Genomic DNA, 23,251 nt, shown 5'->3' with positions numbered 1-23,251 from the left:
ACACACACACACACACACACACACACTTTACTGCCCCAGTAAAATATGCATCCTATTATCATTGCCTTAACTGTTTAAATTATTGCAGATATACTCATCATAATTCATAATGGAAAGTTGTCATATTATTTAAGGTGATCACTTAGACCCTGAAGTAACTGCCTAATAATAATGATGACAATCATGATAGTGATGATGCTAATAAATGCTAACATTTAGATAGTGTTTACTATATGTTGTGCTCTGTTCTAAGAGTTTTACATAAATTAACTTAGTCCTCACAAAATCCCAATGAGATGGGTATTATTATTCCCATTTTACAAATGAGCAAACTGAAACACAGAGAGGCCATATTCTCTAAGTATGTAACATACTTTTTAAAAACTTGTTTTGCCTTAATTTGTAAGATTAAAAACTAGATACTCCCTAAATATAATATAAACACTCTTATTACAGAGAATTATCTAGATACTTAGAAATGAAGATTATACAACAACATGGAAAATGCCTATGATATAATATTAAGTGAAAGAATTCAGAATATAAAATTGCATTTTCACACTGATTACAACTGTATAAAAGTCAGCCATGCACACAGTCGAGGGCTAGGAAATGTACAACACACTGCAGGACCTGCTGCTCCTCCAGGAACTCCTTCTGTCTCTCCTTCCCCTCAATGACCAGCCGGGCCATGCTCATTACATAGTCCCATGATTCACACTGAACCCCTGCAATCTGGCTTTTTCCAACTACAGTCTTGGCCTGGAGTCCTGAAGGTCCCTAATTCACCACCACAGTCACCAAGTCCAAAGGCTCTTTTCTTCATCATCCTCCATCTTTTCACAGCACATATATTCTTTACCAGTAATTTTCTTTTCCAAATTATCTTCAGAAGTGTCAGTTGGATGGATGATGCCTCTTTTACTGGCTCCTCCCCTGCTACCCAACAGATTTCCTGTGCCACTGTCCTCTGCACCTTGGCAACTGCATCTGCTCCAGTAACCGCAATATTTACCTCCATGTAGGTAGTCCTCAAATATAAAGCAAGCCCTAAGCTCCACACCTCAGTTCAGCTTCCTGCCAGCATCTCCCACTGGCATTAACTCTTGTCATGGATGAAACTCCTCATCCTGCCCATGATCAAACTGCATCTCCAGACTCCTATTTCTCTCCAGGGCACCCTATTTTGCTCTAGATCTCCATACATGAAACCTTAATGTCACATCAGTCAAAGCTCTGTAAAATACAGCTCCAAACTCTCTTCTTACCCCATCTTCAGCATCTCCTCTAGGTTCTAAAAGAATAGGAACCTATGCTTGTTCTCAAGCACACCCTATGCTCATTCTCCATCTCCAGAACCCTATTCGAGTTTCAATTCATCCATAAAGTCTTTCTTGGTGACTTTCACTCAGATGTGTTTTCTCCACCTTTAAAATTTCATAATACTTTTATTTCAGTTTTCATATGGCAGTTATCATGTTTGACATCCTTATGTTATAGCTATTTGGTTGAGCTACATGAAATTGCTGATAGTTTTAACCTATATGGTTCAACCTAATATTTCTGTTGATTTTAGAGGCCCTAAGTAAACAGCAGTCTCTACAAGAGCAGTGATGAGTTTTGCCTTTCTTTGGGATCCCCTGAGAAGCCCAGAACATTGGAAGTGTTTGTCAAAATAAAGAATCTTAATCAATCTATCTATATATCTACATTTATATCTATATCTTATCCATATCTATCTACCTATCTATCTATAAAAATCAATTGTCTGTAGCAATTAGTGTAACCTATCAGCTCCAGTGGTAGAGGTGAGAAGCTTTAGAACCTGAAACTTCAAAACTTCTGGTAACATAAAATACTTTGGTTCAAGAAGCTGTTTTAAAATAATTTATGAAGGAAACATTCTTGGATTTAGAGTTTGGCAGGTACAGTAAAAAAGCTTTTTAGTTGACTGAAATAAAAAAAAAATCAAAACCCTCTTTAGCACGGGCACTTCCCTTATAAAAACAAATCGCCCCAAAGCAAAGCACAGCAGTTTGTGCACAGTGAGCGCGTGCCTCCTGCCGTCACAGGAGGGGCGCTGGAGAAGGAGGGGACGATTTGCACTTCTATAGCTTCGTTTGTACGCCCAGATTCGAAAGCATTTCACAAAGCAGTAAACATCATCACCAAGAAGAGACAGTGACAGGATGCCCATAAAGTCGGGACTCTGAGTAGAGACACAGCAGCGCCCGCACAGCTGTAAACAGAAGCGCGATTCATCTGTGCCGGCTAAGAAAGGGGGAAAATGCATCCGCAGGATTCTTCAGCATCACCTGAACCATCCACAGAAAGCAACTGGTTTCTTATACTTTCTCAAAGAATGACTTCAATCCATATTGAGTCCTATTTGCTGGCGTCCTCAACAAATTACAGGTCTCCACTTCTAGGTGACGGCACTGCTCATCAATCGCCTACCCAATTCTCCCCTTCTCCTACAGAAATCACTGTTGTGAATGAAACACCCAGATGAAAAGGATATAGCCCTTTGATGGTATTAGGAGCCATGCGGTGCCCTGAAAGCATTAGGGACAGGAGAGAAAACACACACTGCTCCCTCTCTAATGTTTCAGCGGCCCATTCTAGGGAAAATGTTACTAAAGCTTGGAGAAATTGAATACAAAGGTGGACTTTTGCTGTGCGTCAGTCTTCCTTCACCACAGCTTGGGCACTGCGATTCTGACGGGGCAGGGAGCTCTCAGTGCTGCTGTGAACGGCCCTGAGCCCTGCACCTCCCCTACTGAGCCCCGGCAGCAGACCTAGGACCATCCTCCAGGGGTCACAATTGGGTTACACATTCCTCACAGCACAGTGACTGAGCAACCTGATTTGGAACAATTTCTTTGAATCCTTCTTCATTAAGATTCAAATGGAATAAGTAAGGTAGAAATTGAACAGACAGAGAAATTGTGCCTTGCTTCTCCTGTAGTCGGTAAACATTTATTCACTAAGCCCCGTTTGTGTGCTCTCTCTCTTTTCCCTCTCTCGCTCACAGTTATTCTTCCAATCCTTCGGGCTTGCTGTTTTAATGCATAATTAAGAAGGTCAGAATTAATGAAGCGGTATGGAGTAAAGTTCAAGGAATCCCCAGGCACTATTTATTCTACTAGATCTCAGGCATGAATGTCAGCTTGGCAGCAGAAGCAGCAGAAGCAATGGGGTTGGCTGCATCCCAGGAACGATCCACTAAGGGAGACTCACCCGCACTGTCAAGTCATTCCTAAGCTCCTTCCCTGCGAAAATCACACGCAACTGGTCAGCTGGAACCCCCTGTCGCTTAGCAACCACCTCCTTGAGCTGGAAGATGCTGGTGTCAGAATCGACCTCCACTGGGAAACCATGGCTGGAGTTGAACCTGACAAACACTGACCAAGAAAATTGGAGGGGAAGAAAAAAAAAGTAAGCATTACTCAAAGCCCTTAAATGGCAATAGCAACATTTCTAAACTGATTTACCCATCACCCACCCTTTGATGAATAGCATACATTTTCTTTCACTTAGAACATAAAACTGAATGCTATGGAGTAACATTTGGAGAAAAATGTAATTTCCCTGTGGGACTTCCCTTTCATATATTAGTCAGTGACCCGCAAACAAAACTGCATGCTCCCTTTGACATCCATCCTGGGAAACAGAGGGACTCGAGCAGAACATTTGCTTGATTGGAATTGTAAGATTCCCATGAGTTTATCAAAGAGATTCAGCTCTGACAGCCTGTACAAACTCACACTGCCTCTACAGTGCCCCTCTTAATAAAAAATCAAATGCATTGTGTTAGCACCCATGGTATAGCAATGGAACAAAATCAAGCCACTTTATAGATCAGAGTGAAGACCCAGCAGAGCCCTAGGCACTGGTGGTCCCAGCCAAAAGGCTTCACTGGGTCTTATGGAAATATATATTTGCCCTTTCTTTTGAAACTAGTGATATACCCTTTCTCTTTCTGGAGCCATCGTTCCCCTCAAGACCCAGGCTGGAACCTCACAGTCTTCTAACACGCCTTCTCACTGCCAACTGCCCTGCCACCTCAATGGCTCTCGCATCTGCCCTTTCCTTCCACTCCTTCTGTCACTACGCTCATTCAATCACGTCTAGATTCCTGCAACAGACTCCCAGCTGGAGTCTTTTTTTTTTTTTTTAATAAATTTATTTATTTATTTATTTATTTATTTTGGCTGTGTTGGGTCTTCGTTTCTGTGCACAGGTTTTCTCTAGTTGCGGCGAGCGGGGGCTACTCTTCATCGTGGTGCGCGGGCTTCTTATTGTCGTGGCTTCTCTTGTTGTGGAGCACAGGCTCTACACGCGCAGGCTCAGTAGTTGTGGCTCACGGGCTTAGTTGCTCTGCGGCATGTGGGATCTTCCCAGACCAGGGCTTGAACCCGTGTCCTCTGCATTGGCAGGCAGATTCTTAACCACTGCACCACCAGGGAAGCCCTCAGCTGGAGTCTTAATATACTCTCTTCACCTCCGAAATGTCCTACACTGTTCTGCAAAGTAAACCGTATTAATCTAGAGCCCTCGCTGTGTCGTAGCCCTCAAACCCTTTAAAGGCGCAAATCTTTCAAACTAAATGCTCCCAAAAAACATGTAACAGAAAACGCCTGCCCCCACCTCTTGCCTCTGTTCACGTCACTCCCTTCCTCACCTCTGCCTTTTGAAAGCCTGTTCACCTCCACGATCCATCTCAAATGTGACCTCCTCCAAGAGGCCTCTCACTATCAGCCCCTCAAGACTGAGCTCACCTCTTCAGGGCTCCAGTGGCTTTTACTGTGTACGTCTTACAAGACTTGCCACATTTTCTCATGGAAGCAGTATAGCAGAGGTGACAAATACATCCTCCAAAGTGAGAGGACCTATTCACCAATTCCTGTAGGTCCCTTATCAGCTCAGGAGACTGGGGTAAACACATTAACCTTCACTCTTTAACTCTCAGTTCCCTAATCTTCAAAATATAAATAAACCACAGAGGGTGTTCTATGATACATTAATTAATATTTATAGTGCTTATAACTATCACATAATTACTTTCAAAAATAACGAATATTTGTATATGTCTTAGATGTTTTTGGTATATATTTTACCTCTTTAAAAGATTATACACTCCTCAAGGTCAGGCACTATAGTTTATTTTCTGCTGTATCTCCTTTATTTAATTTTTTAAATAAATAAATAAATTATTTTTTTATTTTTGGCTGCATTGCGTCTTCATTGCTGCGTGCGGCCTTTCTCTAGTTGCAGCGAGCTGGGGCTACTCTTCAATGTGGTGCGCGAGCTTCTCATCGCAGTGGCTTCTCTTGTTGCGGAGCACGGGCTCTAGGAGCGTGGGCTTCAGTAGCTGTGGCTAGCGGGCTCTAGAGAGCAGGCTCAGTAGTTGTGGCACGTGGGTTTAGTTGCTCTGCGGCATGTGGGATCTTCCCGGACCAGGGCTCAAGCCCGTGTCTCCTGCATTGGCAGGTGGATTCTTAACCACTGTGCCACTAGGGAAGTCCCTGTATCTCCTTTAAATGTAGCATTATCACTTACTAGTTCTAAATTCAAACGTGAGATGGCCCACCAAATAATAATTATAATAAAATAATAATTACAATGTCAATAATATTCAAGCAGTTACTATGTGGTAGAAGTTGCACATTACATATGCTATTTTAAGCTTTCTGATGATCTGGTAAGGTCAGTACTATTATCCTTATTTAATAGAAAGTAAATGAAGGCCTTGAGAATTGTAATCACTTTTTTAAGGACATCAGCTACTTTGTAATGGAATCACAATTTAAACTCAGTTCAATCTACCTCTAAACCCCATTCCATTTACTATAACATGCTGCCTAAAATCGTCTCAAAAGAAAAGTTCACATTCCTTTTCCTTATGATAAAAAAATTACAAAACACAACAGCAAAAAAGTCTTTATAACATAATTCAGATAGCCTCTATACAGGTTAGCAGTAGAAAATGAGATTAAAAAAATAAAAGCTCCAGTGAAGAGCTAAGAGCAAACCACAATGAACAATATTTACAAGACACAATGAGATAAAAATGACACCAAACTGAGAGTAGATGCCAGAGATGACACCACAGGAGCAAAAACCTGACATATTTTACCAGCACAGAAAATATTTAGAAAGAGTAAGAACTGGAAGTGACAAAAGTGTTCCAAATAAAGAAAACTGATTGAAAAAAAAAAGAAAAAAACAATTACAGAGGAAAAGGTGCTTTTGATATACTTTTAAGTAGATGCCATGTGACACTGTTGAAAGTAGAGGAGGAGAAATAAAAATGTGTTGGAATCCCTTGAGGTATACTCCTGGCATCCTCTGATCAGAGACCATAAGACAAGCAATTCATCAGATAAGACATGACAACAAGTGAGTGGCTATAAGGGACAAAAGGTATGGTCCCAGTTGCAAACTGGATTTTCTAGTAGTGAGAATAGACTTTTTTTTAGAAAAGTAAAACACCATTGGGGAAGAAGCAGTTGAAAACTATACAAAGGCTACTAAAAAAAGGAATAAATATTCCAGGAGATCTGAAGTTGCTGATCTTCTCCAGGGGTTCAAATCATGGGAATTCCACCTTAAGGACAAGAATTATAAAGAAAACTAAAGGAAAAAAAATCTGCAAAAAACATTCTAGATAACTCTGTACCACTAATGAAATAATTACTATCTAAGAGCCTTTTTTTCCTTATAAATAGAAAAACGTTTGTGAGCTTAAGTTCAATTTGGATAAACTGTACCAATACTTTATAAATGAATATTTTTGAGCAGCAAATCAGAAATATAGTATGAATTTTCTGATGGAAAGATTGATCAAATACATAGCAGATATTTGGCCAACTAAAATATTGGTATGGATAAGAACAAACATCTTAAAGTGACCTGATAAATAACCAAATGCCATTATGTGGAAAACAGCTAGTGTTTAATGGCAGTAGCATAATTTGCAGTGGGTCTCCATCTTTTTCTGACCCATGTGAGAAATGTGTATGTTCCGTCTGTTCAGTCCTGTCATTTCAGCCATGATTCCTAAAAGAGAGGAGGAGAGAAGCACCCAACCCTCCTCCTCTACTACCTCTTTAAGAGTCATAGAAAGCAGAATGCCCTTAGAGCCAGGAAAAAAGAAATTGGAATCCTGGTTGTGCCACTTGCTAATTTTATGACTTAGGACAAATTATCTGTTCACCTGGATTCTTAGCTTCCTTATACACTAAACTGGAGATAATGTATACAACATCAAGTGCCAGTTACAAAAGATTTGCTGAGATTATGGATGTATTAGGAAAGTTTGAAAAGAGTCCTTAGTACATTACCTTGTACTCTTGGTACAAGGTAAGTTTGTTTTGCAAAACTAGTTTCCTAATTTTAGTCACCTAGAGGAGGAGCACTCATTAAAGCAGCTTCCACTGTTTGTATTATAACTAAGATAGATTAAATAGGAGGTGAGAAGAGCTAAATTAAGTAGCTTATTTTTTTTATTTCTGCTCCTCTTCATGATACAGACAACTTCCAAGAACAGAGACATGATAAAGAATTTAGCTTATATCCATGTTCTGAGATTTAATTATAAATTAAAAGTTTGGGAATGCTTGTTCTGATGACACCTATTATAGCACCAGAAATAACACCATATCACGAAACATTATCCATTATGTGTATTATCAATAAGCACCATAATACAATGATAAGAAAAAGATGATGAGTCACATTCACACTTACTTTTTATGTTATCCTTGACCAGGGTTCAGAAGATCCAGAGGATAAGAAAGTAACTGGGAGGAAGGAGGGGAAGGAGTCATAGGTTCATGGCCACTTACATTTTTCTCAAGGCTATTCTACTTGTCCTGTCTGATTGGGGCTTAATTTTTTAGTTATAACTATAATAGTTTCATCAATGATTATGGTCCTTGTAGGATTCTGACTGCCTTGAAAGCAGCCATTCTACTCCTCCTACACTGAGACTAGTCACAGGATTGAGGTGGGGTGATTCACCCTCCCCCCCCCAACTCCAGGTGTGAGCTCTCATTAATCAGCACAACCTCATCCTCTTTGTCAGTGACTGGCTCAAAGATGGACATGAACCAGTCAGTGCCTGGTGTTCCCCAGGTCATAGTGATTGATTCCCTAGAATAGAGATGATCCAAGGTAGGCCAATCCAGAGAAATCCAGAACTTACCAAAGGCTTAGTGAAGAAGTGATTTTAGATGGCATGGAATATCATGTGAGCTTAGACATTTTCTCTGAGAGAATCAAATAAAAACAGAGCCCAAGATAGACCATTGCCATCAGAGTATAAATGAGCCCATTGCTTTTCGAGCAAGACAATTCCTCCTCAAGAGAGAATGCCCTAAGCTCTACAGGATGTTTAGCTCCAGCTGCAGCCCAGTAAATATCAGGAGCGCACTCTAATAACCGTGGCAACAAAAAAGTAACCCTACATATCTCTGGTGAGGTAGTTTCTTCTGTACCTTTGAGAAATATCACTCTAGTAGCTTCTACCCCAAACAGACAAACCTTGTCCTCACATTCCCCTCCATTCACTATCCCACTTCTCTGCACAGAATATTCTACTGTGAATTTCTTACAGTTCAAGCTTTCCATTTCTTTACTTTCCGTTCTTTTATGAACTACTCTTGAAGACTGCTCTTGGTATGACCTCCACATTTCCAGTCAATGGTTGCTTTTCTATTCTTCTCATATTTGGCCATTCAGGGACATTCAGTAAGAATCTTGTTCTAATAAAACTTTTTTTCTCTTGGCATACACCACCAAGCCCTCCCAGTTTCCCTCCTACAATACAGGATATACTTTCTTAGCTTCATCTATCAGATTCTCTTTTTTTGTTCGACCTACTGATTTTAGAGCGCCCAGAGGTCTGCTTGAACTCTCTTCTTTTCTGAGTGTCCTCCCAGGGTTGTATTATCCAAGCTGCATGTTTTATAATTCTTGGGCCATTTAATGTATTTCAATGGGGAATTTTCATTCACCATGATTTTTACTTTATATTCTTATTTTAAAATCCAACTCTCTCGGGCTTCCCTGGTGGCGCAGTGGTTGAGAATCTGCCTGCTAATGCAGGGGACACGGGTTCGAGCATGTGGGGTCTGGGAAGATCCCACATGCCACGGAGCAGCTGGGCCCGTGAGCCACAATTACTGAGCCTGCACGTCTGGAGCCTGTGCTCCGCAACAAGGGAGGCCGCGATAGTGAGAAGCCCGCGCACTGCGATGAAGAGTGGCCCCCGCTTGCCACAACTAGAGAAAGCCCTCGCACAGAAATGAAGACCCAACACAGCCATAAATAAATAAATAAATACTTAAAAAAAAAATTAAAAAAAAAAAATCCAACTCTCTCACAACTTTCAACCTCAGACCATCCTCAGAACAATGTGAGTCCATGGAATTATCTAATCCTTAGAACCAATTCCTACATTCTTCAAGTTATAGATTTTGCTCACAAGAACTACGCTGAACATGTACTTAACAACTTTCATATAGAAATCTCAAAACCCTTATATAAAGGTGAAATTAACCTCCCACAAATCACACAGTATATCTTCAGGATTCAGAAAGTAAAATTTGTTTTAATCCTAATTTCTTGCATTCATAATTTAAACCATTTGTTAAAGGACTGCAGCATATTAGGCATTTTTCATAGGACTCTGCTAGTAAAAAAATTTAATATATTTCAAATCATTAAAAATTAGTTTAAAAAATAATTACAAAAGAATATGTATGTGTATTCATATATAGGTACATATGCATGTATACATATGTGTGTATATCCAAATTAATAAAACTACTGTGTGTGTATATACTTTATATGTATAAGTATATAATATATACACATATAATATATATACATATACATATTAGTCCATAACATCTTAATATTAGTCTAAGAAACAATTATAAAGAAAAGATGTATGTGTATATATATATAAATATAATATATTACATATATGTGTATATCCACACACATATATTTTACACACACACACACACATACAGTACTTTGTAAACCTAGGTAAATGAATGACCAAATTGGGTACTTTATTGTATGTTTTAAACTTGAACTTTAATGACTTTTTTCTTAAACTGAGAAAAGCACAAACTATGATTCAGCAAGAACATTTACCATGTAGGATTAAAGTAAGTAGGGGGTGAAGGTGTGACCAGCACTTAAAAATTACTAATATTAATATTTTAAGAAAATCAAACACTTGTTTTGAGAGAGAACCATTATTATATTCTGATTATTGCAGAAAAATAACAAATGCAAAATCACCAATTAAGGAATAACAGGCACTTGCCATCTGGTCATATAAGTAACTTCTAAGTTCAGAGGAAAAAGTTAGAAGAAAGGTAATTGCAACATCTAGTAAAGTTACCCTTCCTATACAACAGATATAAAGAATAACAACAAAAAATGTATCCAGGTAATGGCCTTGTGTAGGTGCATCAAATATCCTTAAAAGGACAAACTGTGAATATATTCTCTGGCCCTTAAGGGTTACCTTCAACTGACAACGTAAAGCACAGGCCTCTGCTTGAGAATGCAGCCTCAAACTGTGATGTCGAAACCCCACCAAGCAGAGGAGAGAACTCTGGTAACAACGGAGCCCATCCAGGTTTGAGTCAGGGATCAAGCTCAACCGGTAGAAATTCCATATCTCAGCCATGTTTACCTCCCCCTGCCCCCTTATTTTGTATCCTGTCGTTCAAAGTGTTGCACATGAGCGTAATGAATATGGTTTTTCTTGAGTGAAGCTATTAACCATCAGGATGAGAAGATTGTGAAATGATCCTCTGGCAGCAGAGAATAGATAAATTTTGACTTCTACAATTTCTTTTCTAGAATAAAGTCAAATGATGTCATTGCTTGCAGTCCTACTTCATTTCTAATATAATCTAGTCTATACTAATCTATTCCTCCACCCAATGAATAATAGTGAAGAACAAAGCTCTAGAATTAATCAGCATTTTTGTAATCACAGCTCAACATTTAGCGACCTTGCATATACAATCTAACCTTTATTGGGTTGTTGCAGGATCCAGGTCACTATTAGCTATTACTATTTTTTTAAAAAACTATTATTTATAACACATAACTTAATGTTTGATTATATGCTATCTGATATCATTCTTTATTAGTTTCTTACATAATTCTTGATTTCTAACTATCTTTTAAGTTCTTTCTAATCAGAAACTTCATTTAGTCTCCTCACCCTCACTATCACAGTGTTAAACAGATAGACGCCAGGATTTTTGCTTTTTGTAATGACTGAGTAACATGTCAGATCAACTCCCTGCAGAAAATGGAGATTATAAAAAAGAATCAACTGGAAATTCTAGAACTAAAACTACAATATCTGAAATAAATATTTATTAATAGATTTAATAACAAAATGGAGATAAAAGAGGGAAATGTTAATGAAGAATAGAGAGAAGGGAGTTTTTAAAAAAATGAACAGACCTCAGGGACTTGGTAGGTAATATCAAATGGTTTAACATATATATAATTGTAGTGACAAAAAGAAAGAAGAGAAAATGGGGCAGAAAAATTATTTGAGACATAATGCCCAGAATTTTAAAATGTATGATGAAATAAATAAATGTACATATTCAAAATGCTCAACAACGAAAAGCAACATAAATTTGAATAAGACTGTGTCAAGGCACATCAGTCAAACTATTGAAACCCAAAGATAAGGAACAAGTTTTGAAAGCAACAGGAAAAGAGATTCCCTCACATAGCTTAAACTCATCATCAAAAGCAATGGAGGCCAGAAGTAAAAGTATAACATCTTTAAGGTATTCAAATTAAAAACAAAAACAGAAACACTGTTAAACACAGAATTTTACATCCAGTAAGAATATCCTTCAGGAATAAAGGCAAAATAAAGATATTTTAAGATGTAAGAAAACTAAGAAACTTTGTCACAAGCAGACTCACCCTATAAGAAATGCTAAAGAAAATTCTTCATACTAAAGAGAAATGACAACAGATGGAAATGTAGATCCTCAGAAAGGGATAAGAACATCAGAAATGCTAAATGCCTGAGTAAATACAGAAGACAGTTATGTGGGGATTTTTTGCTTTATTCATCTTAATTTCTGTAATAATATAATTGCTTATATGGACTGAATTTAGTACCCTCCCCCCAGCCAAATTCATATGTTAAAGCCTTAACCCCCAATGCAATGGTATATGGAGATGGGAGCTTGGGGAGATGGTTAGTTTTAGATAAGGGCATGAGGGTGGGGCACTCATGAAGAGATTAGTATCCTTATACCAGAAGAGACACCACAGAGTTTGCTGTCTGTCTCTCCTTCTGCCATGTGAGGATGCAGTAAAAAGGAGGCTGTCTATAAGCCAGGAAGAGGGCCCTCCCCAGAACCTGACCATGCTAGAACTCTGATCTCAGACTGCCAGCCTCCAGAACTGTGAGAAAATAAATTTCTATTGTTTAAACCACCCAGTCAAGTGATAGTTCATTATGGTGCTGAGCTAAGAAAACATTCAACACAAAAATTAAAAAGTTTCATGAGGAGTCCAAAATACATACAAATATAATAAATATGACAACTATAGCATAAAGAATGGGGGATGGATATCAACCATTTTTCTACATTTTGGGTGGAAACTGGTGCATTATTAACAATACTGACTGTCAAAATTTAAGAATATACATTATAATTCCTAGAGTAAAAATTGAAATGAATAAAAATGTTGAGCCAAAAAGCAAATAAAAATTACAAGGGAATTCTACAAACTACTGAATCCTCCAGAATCAGTAAATGAGTAACAGAGGAGCAAAACTGGAAAAGTAAATAGAAAACATATAATAAAATGATAAACTCAAATTCAATCATTTCAATAATTACATTAAATTTTAATGAAATAACACTTCAATTAAAAGGTGGAGAATGTCAGGACAGAACAAGGTTGACACAACTATGTACTTTCTACAAGAGCCACATTTTACATACAAAGACAGAAACAGTTTGAAAATAAATGAATAAAAAAATGCTGAGCAAAATAAGTATGAGGAGGCAGGATGACAATATTAATTATCACATGGATTCAAATACAAAATTGTTATAAAAAAAAAAAAAGAGGTACTGGACTGTGTTGCCACCATTTGAGGTGGGAGAAAAGGCTCAAATATCACACTCTGCATCCTCCATTCCTTCCTTTCTTTGAGTTGGGAGATGTACCTGGTACCTCATTTAGCCAGGCTTGGAATGTATGGGTCTCCCACTGCTCCCAGCCTCCCTGGATAGAGACAGACGACAATGAGCCCTTCCTACCCTCCTCAGTGGGTAACAGACCTGGAGGTCTGGAGGTGTAGACAAAAGAAACTGTAGGCAAAGACATTATCTATGGCCTCAAGGCAACTGCTCTGATTCTTTGATAAAGGCATACCCAGTGGATTTTGCATTGGTTCTTCTCTTTCTCTCTCTCGGCCCCCCTCCCAACTATTTTTTTCTCTTTGATTAATTCTTCCATTTTCTTCTTTAATTACTTAACAGAAGTAACATTATGGGAGGTGGAGAATGGGACAAAGGAAAAATGTAATTAAGAATCCACAAAACAAGAGGTGTGTATTATGGCTAAGGCCATGAACTCTGGAACTACCTGCTGAGATTCAAAGACTACAACTGTCCCTTATCAACTATGTAATCATGTCACACAGTTTCTGGTCCTCAGTTTATTCTCTATAAAATAGGAGCTAGCAATAGTATCTGCCTCAATTGGTTGTGAGAATTCAATGAATTAATATATGCAAAGTATTTAGAAAAGTGCCTAGCACATTATAAGTTTTAACAATTATTAGCTCTTACCTAAGGCCCAACATATGGCTTAAAAATTGTGGTTACTATGTCAGTTGTACAATATTAATGTTTAGGTAACTAAAAAATCTACCTTTTATTTTCTTTCAATAAGAAAGATTTTCCTGAATGGAGTTCTATTTCACTATGCTTTAGAGTACACTGTAATTGATCTAAAGTGACTTCAGGATACTGATACTGATATCTCATGTTTAGATAGAGCTTTCAGTTTTCAAAGTGCTTTTACAGACATTATCTCAGTTAATCTTCACAACAGCTCTGAAATATGATTGTGACAGCATTCATACTCCTACTTTTAAAATGAATAAACAGATGTACAAGAAGGAAAAGTGGTTTACCCAAGATTTATAAAGAAAGGAGCAGGAACTAGCAGCTGTGTCCTGAAGCCCTCTCCTTTAGATCAGTGACTTCACACAAAGACTGTATGTTACCCGAGGGTGTAAGAGGGTAATTCTTACACCTCCTAATTCTCACATATGCTTCCTTAAGACTAATATGTCAGAAAACATGTCTATGGCTGAGGTGTCATAATAGATCTTTTGTGCAACCTTCTCTTCAAAATCAACATTTTCCTATTTTACAAAGAAAGGCATATCACTCACTCTTCCCCAATTTCACTCTGTTGCATTACCACAGGGTGTCAAAAAAGGACAACCTGAATTATTGGTGACTGAGAAGCCTCTTTTAACCAAGGTCCCATTAACCTGCAGTAGAGCTTGACTTCTTACACAGTAGGGTGAAAGTTGGTATTAGGAACAGTGTATTTTAGTCATTTCAGACCATTATCAGCGCTGGGTTAGGTTGCGTTGTTAGGAATTCAGCTAGAGTAAAGAGAGACAAAAGGGATACCAATGTATTTAACTATCCCAGCTCTTCCACACCCTCAGTCTTGCCAAAGAAGCAATTCCTTCTCAGGTTGAGTCTCAGGAGAGTAGAGATAAGACTGTTGTCTGTAATACAAGGTGAGAGTGCCTTATTTCATTTAGGAAATGAACTGCAGGCAAAGTTCTATTCCTTACTTAACCATCCACCCTTCTATCTATCCAACTAGCCATTCAACCAGCCGTCCCCCCTTCCACTCACCCACCCAGCCATCTAGCCAGCTAGACAGCCACTCACCCTTATTCTGAGGTATCAGAATTAAATAATAACAAAATGGCTACGTGGGCCCATTTTTTTTTCTGATAAATTAACTCTTATTCACTGACTAATATGATAAAGACTTGTCTTGCCAATCATGCCAAAAGGCAGGCATTTTCCACAAATCAAAAAAGTTATATATGCAGCTCCAAGGCTTTGATAAAAACATACTTAAAGTAAGAAAAAAGCATTAAATCATAAACACTGCATTGGCAAAGGTGTATTGAAATTAACAATATTTCAAATTTCCCAACCTTTTCTAAATTTACTGGATTGAACAAAATGCCTCTAAATGAAAGAAAAGTCAGTAAAATTAATAGTGAGTTAAAAAATCTTGGTATAATCTATATGATACACTTCCCAGAAACTGAAAAAGTGAATGACTATATATTGTTTTCTAAGTAGATAGCTGCAAATTCTTTGCTTTCAGCAAAATTGCAGATGGATTCAATTGAGTTATAAATTGATAGATCACTGAAATAACTGTAATGAAGACTTACTAAGCAATTTTTCTCATTTTATAATCTTGAAGGCATTAAAAGAATAAAGTAATATTGCTATAATAAAATCCCTTCTATTCCCATATACTTATTTATTAGAACATGGGCTTACAACTATAAAAATAAAAGGAAAGAACAAAATAATGTTGAACTTATTTCATTCTAGCAATAAGTAATTCTTATCCACAGATACATGTTATCAATTAGAAAAATAACCTAATCCATCTAATTAAGAGATGCATTTCTAATATAATTTTTGCTTAATAATTATTTGTCAAAAACACCAACAAATTATTCATCCTAATATATAAGATATTTAGATTGGTTTAATAATTTTTATACTAAAAAAGAGAATTAATGATATTGCAATCCAGTAGAAATTGTTAATAGCAAGGATTACAATACTAGGAAATTTCAAAATATATCTTAAATTTCAATTTTTATACATGTTTTTGTTGCAGAGATGTGTTTCAAAGAGATGCGTAAAGAAATTTAAAACAAAAAAAAAAATCATTTTTCTCACACTGCATCATTTCCTCCCAGCAAAAGTCCTACAGTCCAAGGAAAGCCAGGTTAATTCCATGTCTATAACTTGAAGAATAAAATATTGCCTTATTCCTCCTGCAACTCACCATGATTTTGCATAGAATGCTTCTTAGACTCTAATGCTATGGACTATTTTGCTTTATCAATAAATGATGAGAACTTGAATTGTGAAAAAAAAATAAAATCCATTTTTTGTTATTTATGGTAGTTACGTTCTATAAAGTCATGACAAACACTGAACTAGTGAATACTGAACCATTGCTCCTAGGAAAAATACAGGGTTAGGTTCCTGTGAGCCTCTGGTCACAACATTTTCATCAACCAATCAATACACAGCCTTGTTTTATGTGTGTGTCTGTTTAAAGACACCATATTTAATATACACAGTTGATTCATTAACAATGAACTCATGGCCAGCAGCATTCAAACTCATATCTGAACGAAGCTTCTTTAACACACATATTCTCTCCATAAGGCACGTCACGGCCTTCCTGTACTTAGGACACTAGACAGCATTTCAACATTAGCCTTGGGGGTCATTTTAAAGAGCAAAATCACCAAGAAAAAGCACAAAAATGTGAAAACACAGCACTAAATAGAGCACAAAAAGGACACTTGTTGACAGTATGAGAACTGAAACAAGAAAGCAGAGCACAACCTTGTTCTATCTCAGCTAGGAATCTGCACAGGGAGCCGCTCAAATTTCCTCACCATTCTGTATTTGTCTGTCAATGACCAAGAAAGTGCCACAAGCATTGATTTTGAGGTTAGAATACAATACATTTTACCATGTAGATGAATTTGCAAATATGGAATCCATGAATAAGGAAGACTGATTTATTACAATAGTATAAAGTTCTGTGGGGGAATGGAAAAGAAAAACAAGTTTGAGAAAAATAAATATAAAATTTCTTACTACTAAAGATGAGCTTTTTGTGTATTATTAAACTGAAGATAGAGAAAAGCAAATCATGAAAGTTTTAAAATCCCACTGAAAATATTTTTAAAAAATGCAATTGTTTTATTATTTAAACCTTAATATAAGCAGTATGACAATACTGCGAATATTAAAGCCTACAATAAATTTTATACCAACTTAAAAATGTGCAAGATTTGAGCAAAATAGAAGATTACTAATATAATAACATTAATATGAAATCACAATGAAATTGATTAATACAAAGAAATGAAAACTGCACCAACTCCAAACTGAAAAGTCATCCTACTTAGAGTCAATTGGTGGAAACAAGCAGCAATTTAGTGATGTGGACACAAACTTGAGATCACACTGTACTGCTGTTCCAGGGTTTTGTTTCTTTGTATTTTTGTTTGCTCAATCACTAATAAAATATTTTTTAAATATTTTATTTGCTCTTTTTTATAGAAACAATTTTCAAACAATTTTGCATTCTCAGTTGCTTCCATCAAAAAGAGGTTTATAGGGCTTCCCTGGTGGCGCAGTGGTTGAGAATCTGCCTGCCAATGCGGGGGGCACGGGTTCGAGCCCTGGTCTGGGACGATCCCACATGCTGCAGGAGCGGCTGAGCCCGTGCGCCACAACTGCTGAAGCCCATGAGCCTAGAGCCCATGCTCTGCAACAGGAGAAGCCGCCCTAATGAGAAGTCTGCGCACCGCAACAAAGAGCCCCCGCTCTCTGCAACTAGAGAAAGCCCGTGTGCAGCAACGAAGACTCAATGCAGCCAAAAATAAAATAAATAAGTAAATAAATTTATTAAAAAAATTAAAAAAAGAGGTTTATAAAGATATCCAAGAAATACAGTTCTTCCGATAGGAGGGGCATTTTAGGGAAAGCTAGTATTATATTAACATATAATGATATTAAATGTTCCCAGTTTATGTCTTTCCCTCCCAGAGATGGGATAGCTTGCTATCTTTGTGAATAAAATTAATTTGCCCCAGCTTTTTGCTGTTGTTGTTTTTTTTTTTTAAACATCTTTATTGAAGTATAATTGCCTTACAATGGTGTGTTAGCTTCTGCTTTATAACAAAGTTAATCAGTTATACATATACAATATGTTCCCATATCTCTTCCCTCTTGCATCTCCCTCCCTCCCACCCTCCCCATCCCACCCCTCTAGGTGGTCACAAAGCACCAAGCTGATCTCCCTGTGCTATGCGGCTGCTTCCCACTAGCTATCTATTTTACATTTGGCAGTGTATATATGTCCATGACACTCTCTCACCCTGTCACATCTCACCCCACCCCCTCCCCATATCCTCAAGTCCATTCTCTAGTAGGTCTGTGTCTTTATTCCCGTCTTGCCACTAGGTTCTTCATGGCTTTTTTTCCCCTTAGATTCCGTATATATGTGTTAGCATACTGTATTTGTTTTTCTCTTTCTGACTTACTTCACTCTGTATGACAGACTCTAACTCCATCCACCTCATTACAAATACCTCCATTTCATTTCTTTTTATGGCTGAGTAATATTCCATTGTATATATGTGCCACATCTTCTTTATCCATTCATCTGTCGATGGACATTTAGGTTGCTTCCATGTCCTGGCTATTGTAAATAGAGCTGCAATGAACATTTTGGTACATGACTCTTTTTGAACTATGGTTTTCTCAGGGTATATGCCCAGTAGTGGGATTGCTGGATCGTATGGTAGTTCTATTTGTAGTTTTTTAAGGAACCTCCGTACTGTTCTCCATAGTGGCTGTATCAATTTACATTCCCACCAACAGTGCAGGAGAGTTCCCTTTCCTCCACACCCTCTACAGCATTTATTGTTTCTAGATTTTTTGATGATATCCATTCTGACCGGTGTGAGATGATATCTCATTGTAGTTTTGATTTGCATTTCTCTAATGATTAATGATGTTGAGCATTCTTTCATGTGTCTGTTGGCCATCTGTATATCTTCTTTGGAGAAATGTCTATTTAGGTCTTCTGCCCATTTTTGGATTGGGTTGTTCATTTTTCTGTTATTGAGCTGCATGAGCTGCTTGTAAATCTTGGAGATTAATCCTTTGTCAGTTGCTTCATTTGCAAATATTTTCTCCCATTCTGATGGTTGTCTTTTGGTCTTGTTTATGGTTTCCTTTGCTGTGCAAAAGCTTTTAAGTTTCATTAGGTCCCATTTGTTTATTTGTGTTCTTATTTCCATTTCTCTGGGAGCTGGGTCAAAAAGAATCTTGCTGTGATGTATGTCATAGAGTGTTCTGCCTATGTTTTCCTCTAAGAGTTTGATAGTGTCTGGTCTTACACTTAGGTCTTTAATCCATTTTGAGTTTATTTTTGTGCATGGTGTCAGGGAGTGTTCTAATTTCATACTTTTACATGTACCTGTCCAATTTTCCCAGCACCACTTATTGAAGAGGCTGTCTTTTCTCCACTTTATATGCTTGCCTCCTTTATCAAAGATAAGGTGACCATATGTGCGTGGGTTTATCTCTGGGCTTTCTATCCTGTTCCATTGATCTATATTTCTGTTTTTGTGCCAGTACCAAACTGTCTTGATTACTGTAGCTTTGTAATATAGTCTGAAGTCAGGGAGCCTGATTCCCCCAGCTCCATTTTTCGTTCTCAAGATTGCTTTGGCTATTCGGGGTCTTTTGTGTTTCCATACAAATTGTGAAATTTTTTGTTCTAGTTCTGTGAAAAATGCCAGTGGTAGTTTGATAGGGATTGCATTGAATCTGTAGATTGCTTTGGGTAGTAGAGTCATTTTCACAATGTTGATTCTTCCAATCCAGGAACATGGTATATCTTTCCATCTATTTGTATCATCTTTAATTTCTTTCATCAATGTCTTATAATTTTCTGCATACAGGTCCTTTGTCTCCTTAGGTAGGTTTATTCCTAGATATTTTATTCTTTTTGTTGCAATGGTAAACGGGAGTGTTTTCTTAATTTCACTTTCAGATTTTTCGTCATTAGTGTATAGAAATGCAAGAGATTTCTGTGCATTAATTTTGTATCCTGCTACTTTATCAAATTCATTGATTAGCTCTAGGAGTTTTCTGGTAGCATCTTTAGGATTCTCTATGTATAGTATCATGTCATCTGCAAACAGTGACAGCTTTACTTCTTCTTTTCTGATTTGGATTCCTTTTATGTCTTTGTCTTCTCTGATTGCTGTGGCTAACACTTCCAAAACTATGTTGAATAATAGTGGTGAGAGTGGGCAACCTTGTCTTGTTCCTGATCTTAGTGGAAATGGTTTCAGTTTTTCTCCATTAAGGACAATGTTGGCTGTGGGTTTGTCATATATGGCCTTTATTATGTTGAGGAAAGTTCCCTCTATGCCTACTTTCTGCAGGGCTTTGATCATAAATGGGTGTTGAATTTTGTCGAAAGCTTTCTCTGCATCTATTGAGATGATCATATGGTTTTTCTCCTTCAATTTGTTAATATAGTGTATCACATTGATTGATTTACGTATATTGAAGAATCCTTGCATTCCTGGGATAAACCCCACTTGATCATGGTGTATGATCCTTTTAATGTGCTGTTGGATTCTGTTTGCTAGTATTTTGTTGAGGATTTTTGCATCTATGTTCATCAGTGATATTGGCCTGTAGTTTTCTTTCTTTGTGACATCTTTGTCTGGTTTTGGTATCAGGGTGATGGTGGCCTCGTAGAATGAGTTTGGGAGTGTTCCTCCCTCTGCAATATTTTGGAAGAGTTTGAGAAGGATAGGTGTTAGCTCTTCTCTAAATGTTTGATAGAATTCACCTGTGAAGCCATCTGGTCCTGGGCTTTTGTTTGTTGGAAGGTTTTTAATCACAGTTTCAATTTCAGTGCTTGTGATTGGTCTGTTCATATTTTCTATTTCTTCCTGGTTCAGTCTCGGCAGTTTGTGCATTTCTAAGAATCTGTCCATTTCTTCCAGGTTGTCCATTTTATTGGCGTAGAGTTGCTTGTAGTAATCTCTCATGATCTTTTGTATTTCTGCAGTGTCAGTGGTTACTTCTCCTTTTTCATTTCTAATTCTATTGATTTGAGTCTTCTCCCTTTTTCTCTTGATGAGTCTGGCTAATGGTTTATCAATTTTGTTTATCTTCTCAAAGAACCAGCTTTTAGTTTTATTGATTTTTGCTATTGTTTCCTTCAATTCTTTTTCATTTATTTCTGATCTGATCTTTATGATTTCTTTCCTTCTGCTAGCTTTGGGGTTTTTTTGTTCTTCTTTCTCTAATTGCTTTAGGTGCAAGGTTAGGTTGTTTATTCGAGATGTTTCCTGTTTCTTGAGGTAGGCTTGTATTGCTATAAACTTCCCTCTTAGCACTGCTTTTGCTGTGTCCCATAGGTTTTGGGTCGTCGTATCTCCACTGTCATTTGTTTCTAGGTATTTTTTGATTTCCCCTTTGATTTCTTCAGTGATCACTTCGTTATTAAGTAGTGTATTGTGTAGCTTCCATGTGTTTGTATATTTTACAGATCTTTTCCTGTAATTGATATCTAGTCTCATAGCGTTGTGGTCGGAAAAGATACTTGATACGATTTCAATTTTCTTAAATTTACCAAGGCTTGATTTGTGACCCAAGATATGATCTATCCTGGAGAATGTTCCATGCGCACTTGAGAAAAATGTGTATTCTGTTGTTTTTGGGTGGAATGTCCTATAAATATCAATTAAGTCCATCTTGTTTAATGTATCATTTAAAGCTTGTGTTTCCTTATTTATTTTCATTTTGGATGATCTGTCCATTGGTGAAAGTGGGGTGTTAAAGTCCCCTACTATGATTGTGTTGCTGTCAATTTCCCCTTTTATGGCTGTTAGTATTTGCCTTATGTATTGAGGTGCTCCTATGTTGGGTGCATAAATATTTACAATTGTTATATCTTCCTCTTGGATCGATCCCTTGATCATTATATAGTGTCCTTCTTTGTCTCTTATAATATTCTTTATTTTAAAGTCTATTTTGTCTGATATGAGAATTGCTACTCCAGCTTTCTTTTGATTTCCATTTGCATGGAATATCTTCTTCCATCCCCTCACTTTCAGTCTGTATGTGTCTCTAGGTCTGAAGTGGGTCTCTTGTAGACAGCATATATATGGGTCTTGTTTTTGTATCCATTCAGCCAGTCTGTGTCTTTTGGTGGGAGCATTTAATCCATTTACATTCAAGGTAATTATAGATATGTATGTTCCCATTCCCATTTTCTTAAATGTTTTGGGTTTGTTATTGTAGGTGTTTTCCTTCTTTTGTGTTTCTTGCCTAGAGAAGTTCCTTTAGCATTTGTTGTAAAGCTGGTTTGGTGGTGCTGAACTCTCTCAGCTTTTGCTTGTCTGTAAAGGTTTTAATTTCTCCATCACATCTGAATGAGATCCTTGCTGGGTAGAGTAACCTTGGTTGTAGGTTTTTCTCCTTCATCACTTTAAGTATATCCTGCCACTCCCTTCTGGCTTGCAGAGTTTCTGCTGAAAGATCAGATGTTAACCTTATGGGGATTCCCTTGTGTGTTATTTGTTGTTTTTCCCTTGCTGCTTTTAATATGTTTTCTTTATATTTAATTTTTGACAGTTTGATTAATATGTGTCTTGGCGTGTTTCTCCTTGGGTTTATCCTGTATGGGACTCTCTGTGCTTCCTGGACTTGATTAACTATTTCCTTTCCCATATTAGGGAAGTTTTCAACTATAATCTCTTCAAATATTTTCTCAGTCCCTTTCTTTTTCTCTTCTTCTTCTGGGACCCCTATAATTCGAATGTTGGTGCGTTTAATGTTGTCCCAGAGGTCTCTGAGACTGTCCTCAGTTCTTTTCATTCTTTTTTCTTTATCCTGCTCTGCAGTAGTTATTTCCACCATTTTATCTTCCAGGTCACTTATCCTTTCTTCTGCCTCAGTTATTCTGCTATTGATCCCATCTAGAGTATTTTTAATTTCATTTATTGTGTTTTTCATCGTTGCTTGGTTCCTCTTTAGTTCTTCTACGTCCTTGTTAAATGTTTCTTGCATTTTGTCTATTCTATTTCCAAGATTTTGGATCATCCTTATTATCATTATTCTGAATTCTTTTTCAGGTAGACTACCTATTTCCTCTTCATTTGTTAGGTCTGGTGTGTTTTGACCCTGCTCCTTCATCTGCTGTGTGTTTTTCTGTCGTCTCATTTTGCTTATCTTACTGTGTTTGGGGTCTCCTTTTCACAGGCTGCAGGTTCGTAATTCCCGTTGTTTTTGGTATCTGTCCCCAGTGGGTAAGG

The 23,251-nt window shown here is 37.4% G+C and overlaps 1 protein-coding gene across 8 annotated transcripts in view; it reads right to left on the bottom strand.

Annotated features, from left to right (window-relative positions):
- The window catches only part of PRKN (parkin RBR E3 ubiquitin protein ligase), a 1,325,586-nt gene that overhangs the window by 1,071,996 nt on the left and 230,339 nt on the right, over positions 1–23,251 (bottom strand). For all 8 annotated transcript variants that reach the window (XM_059940863.1, XM_059940861.1, XM_059940859.1 and 5 more), the window contains one exon: positions 3,241–3,404. In XM_059940863.1, coding sequence (XP_059796846.1) covers positions 3,241–3,404 — 164 coding nt within the window. The remainder of the gene's footprint in view (positions 1–3,240; positions 3,405–23,251) is intronic.

Source organism: Balaenoptera ricei, chromosome 12 (assembly GCF_028023285.1).
Source record: "Balaenoptera ricei isolate mBalRic1 chromosome 12, mBalRic1.hap2, whole genome shotgun sequence".
NCBI lineage: Eukaryota > Metazoa > Chordata > Mammalia > Artiodactyla > Balaenopteridae > Balaenoptera > Balaenoptera ricei.
Note: the sequence above shows the minus strand (reverse complement) of the source record. Positions and strands in the feature narration are given on the sequence as shown.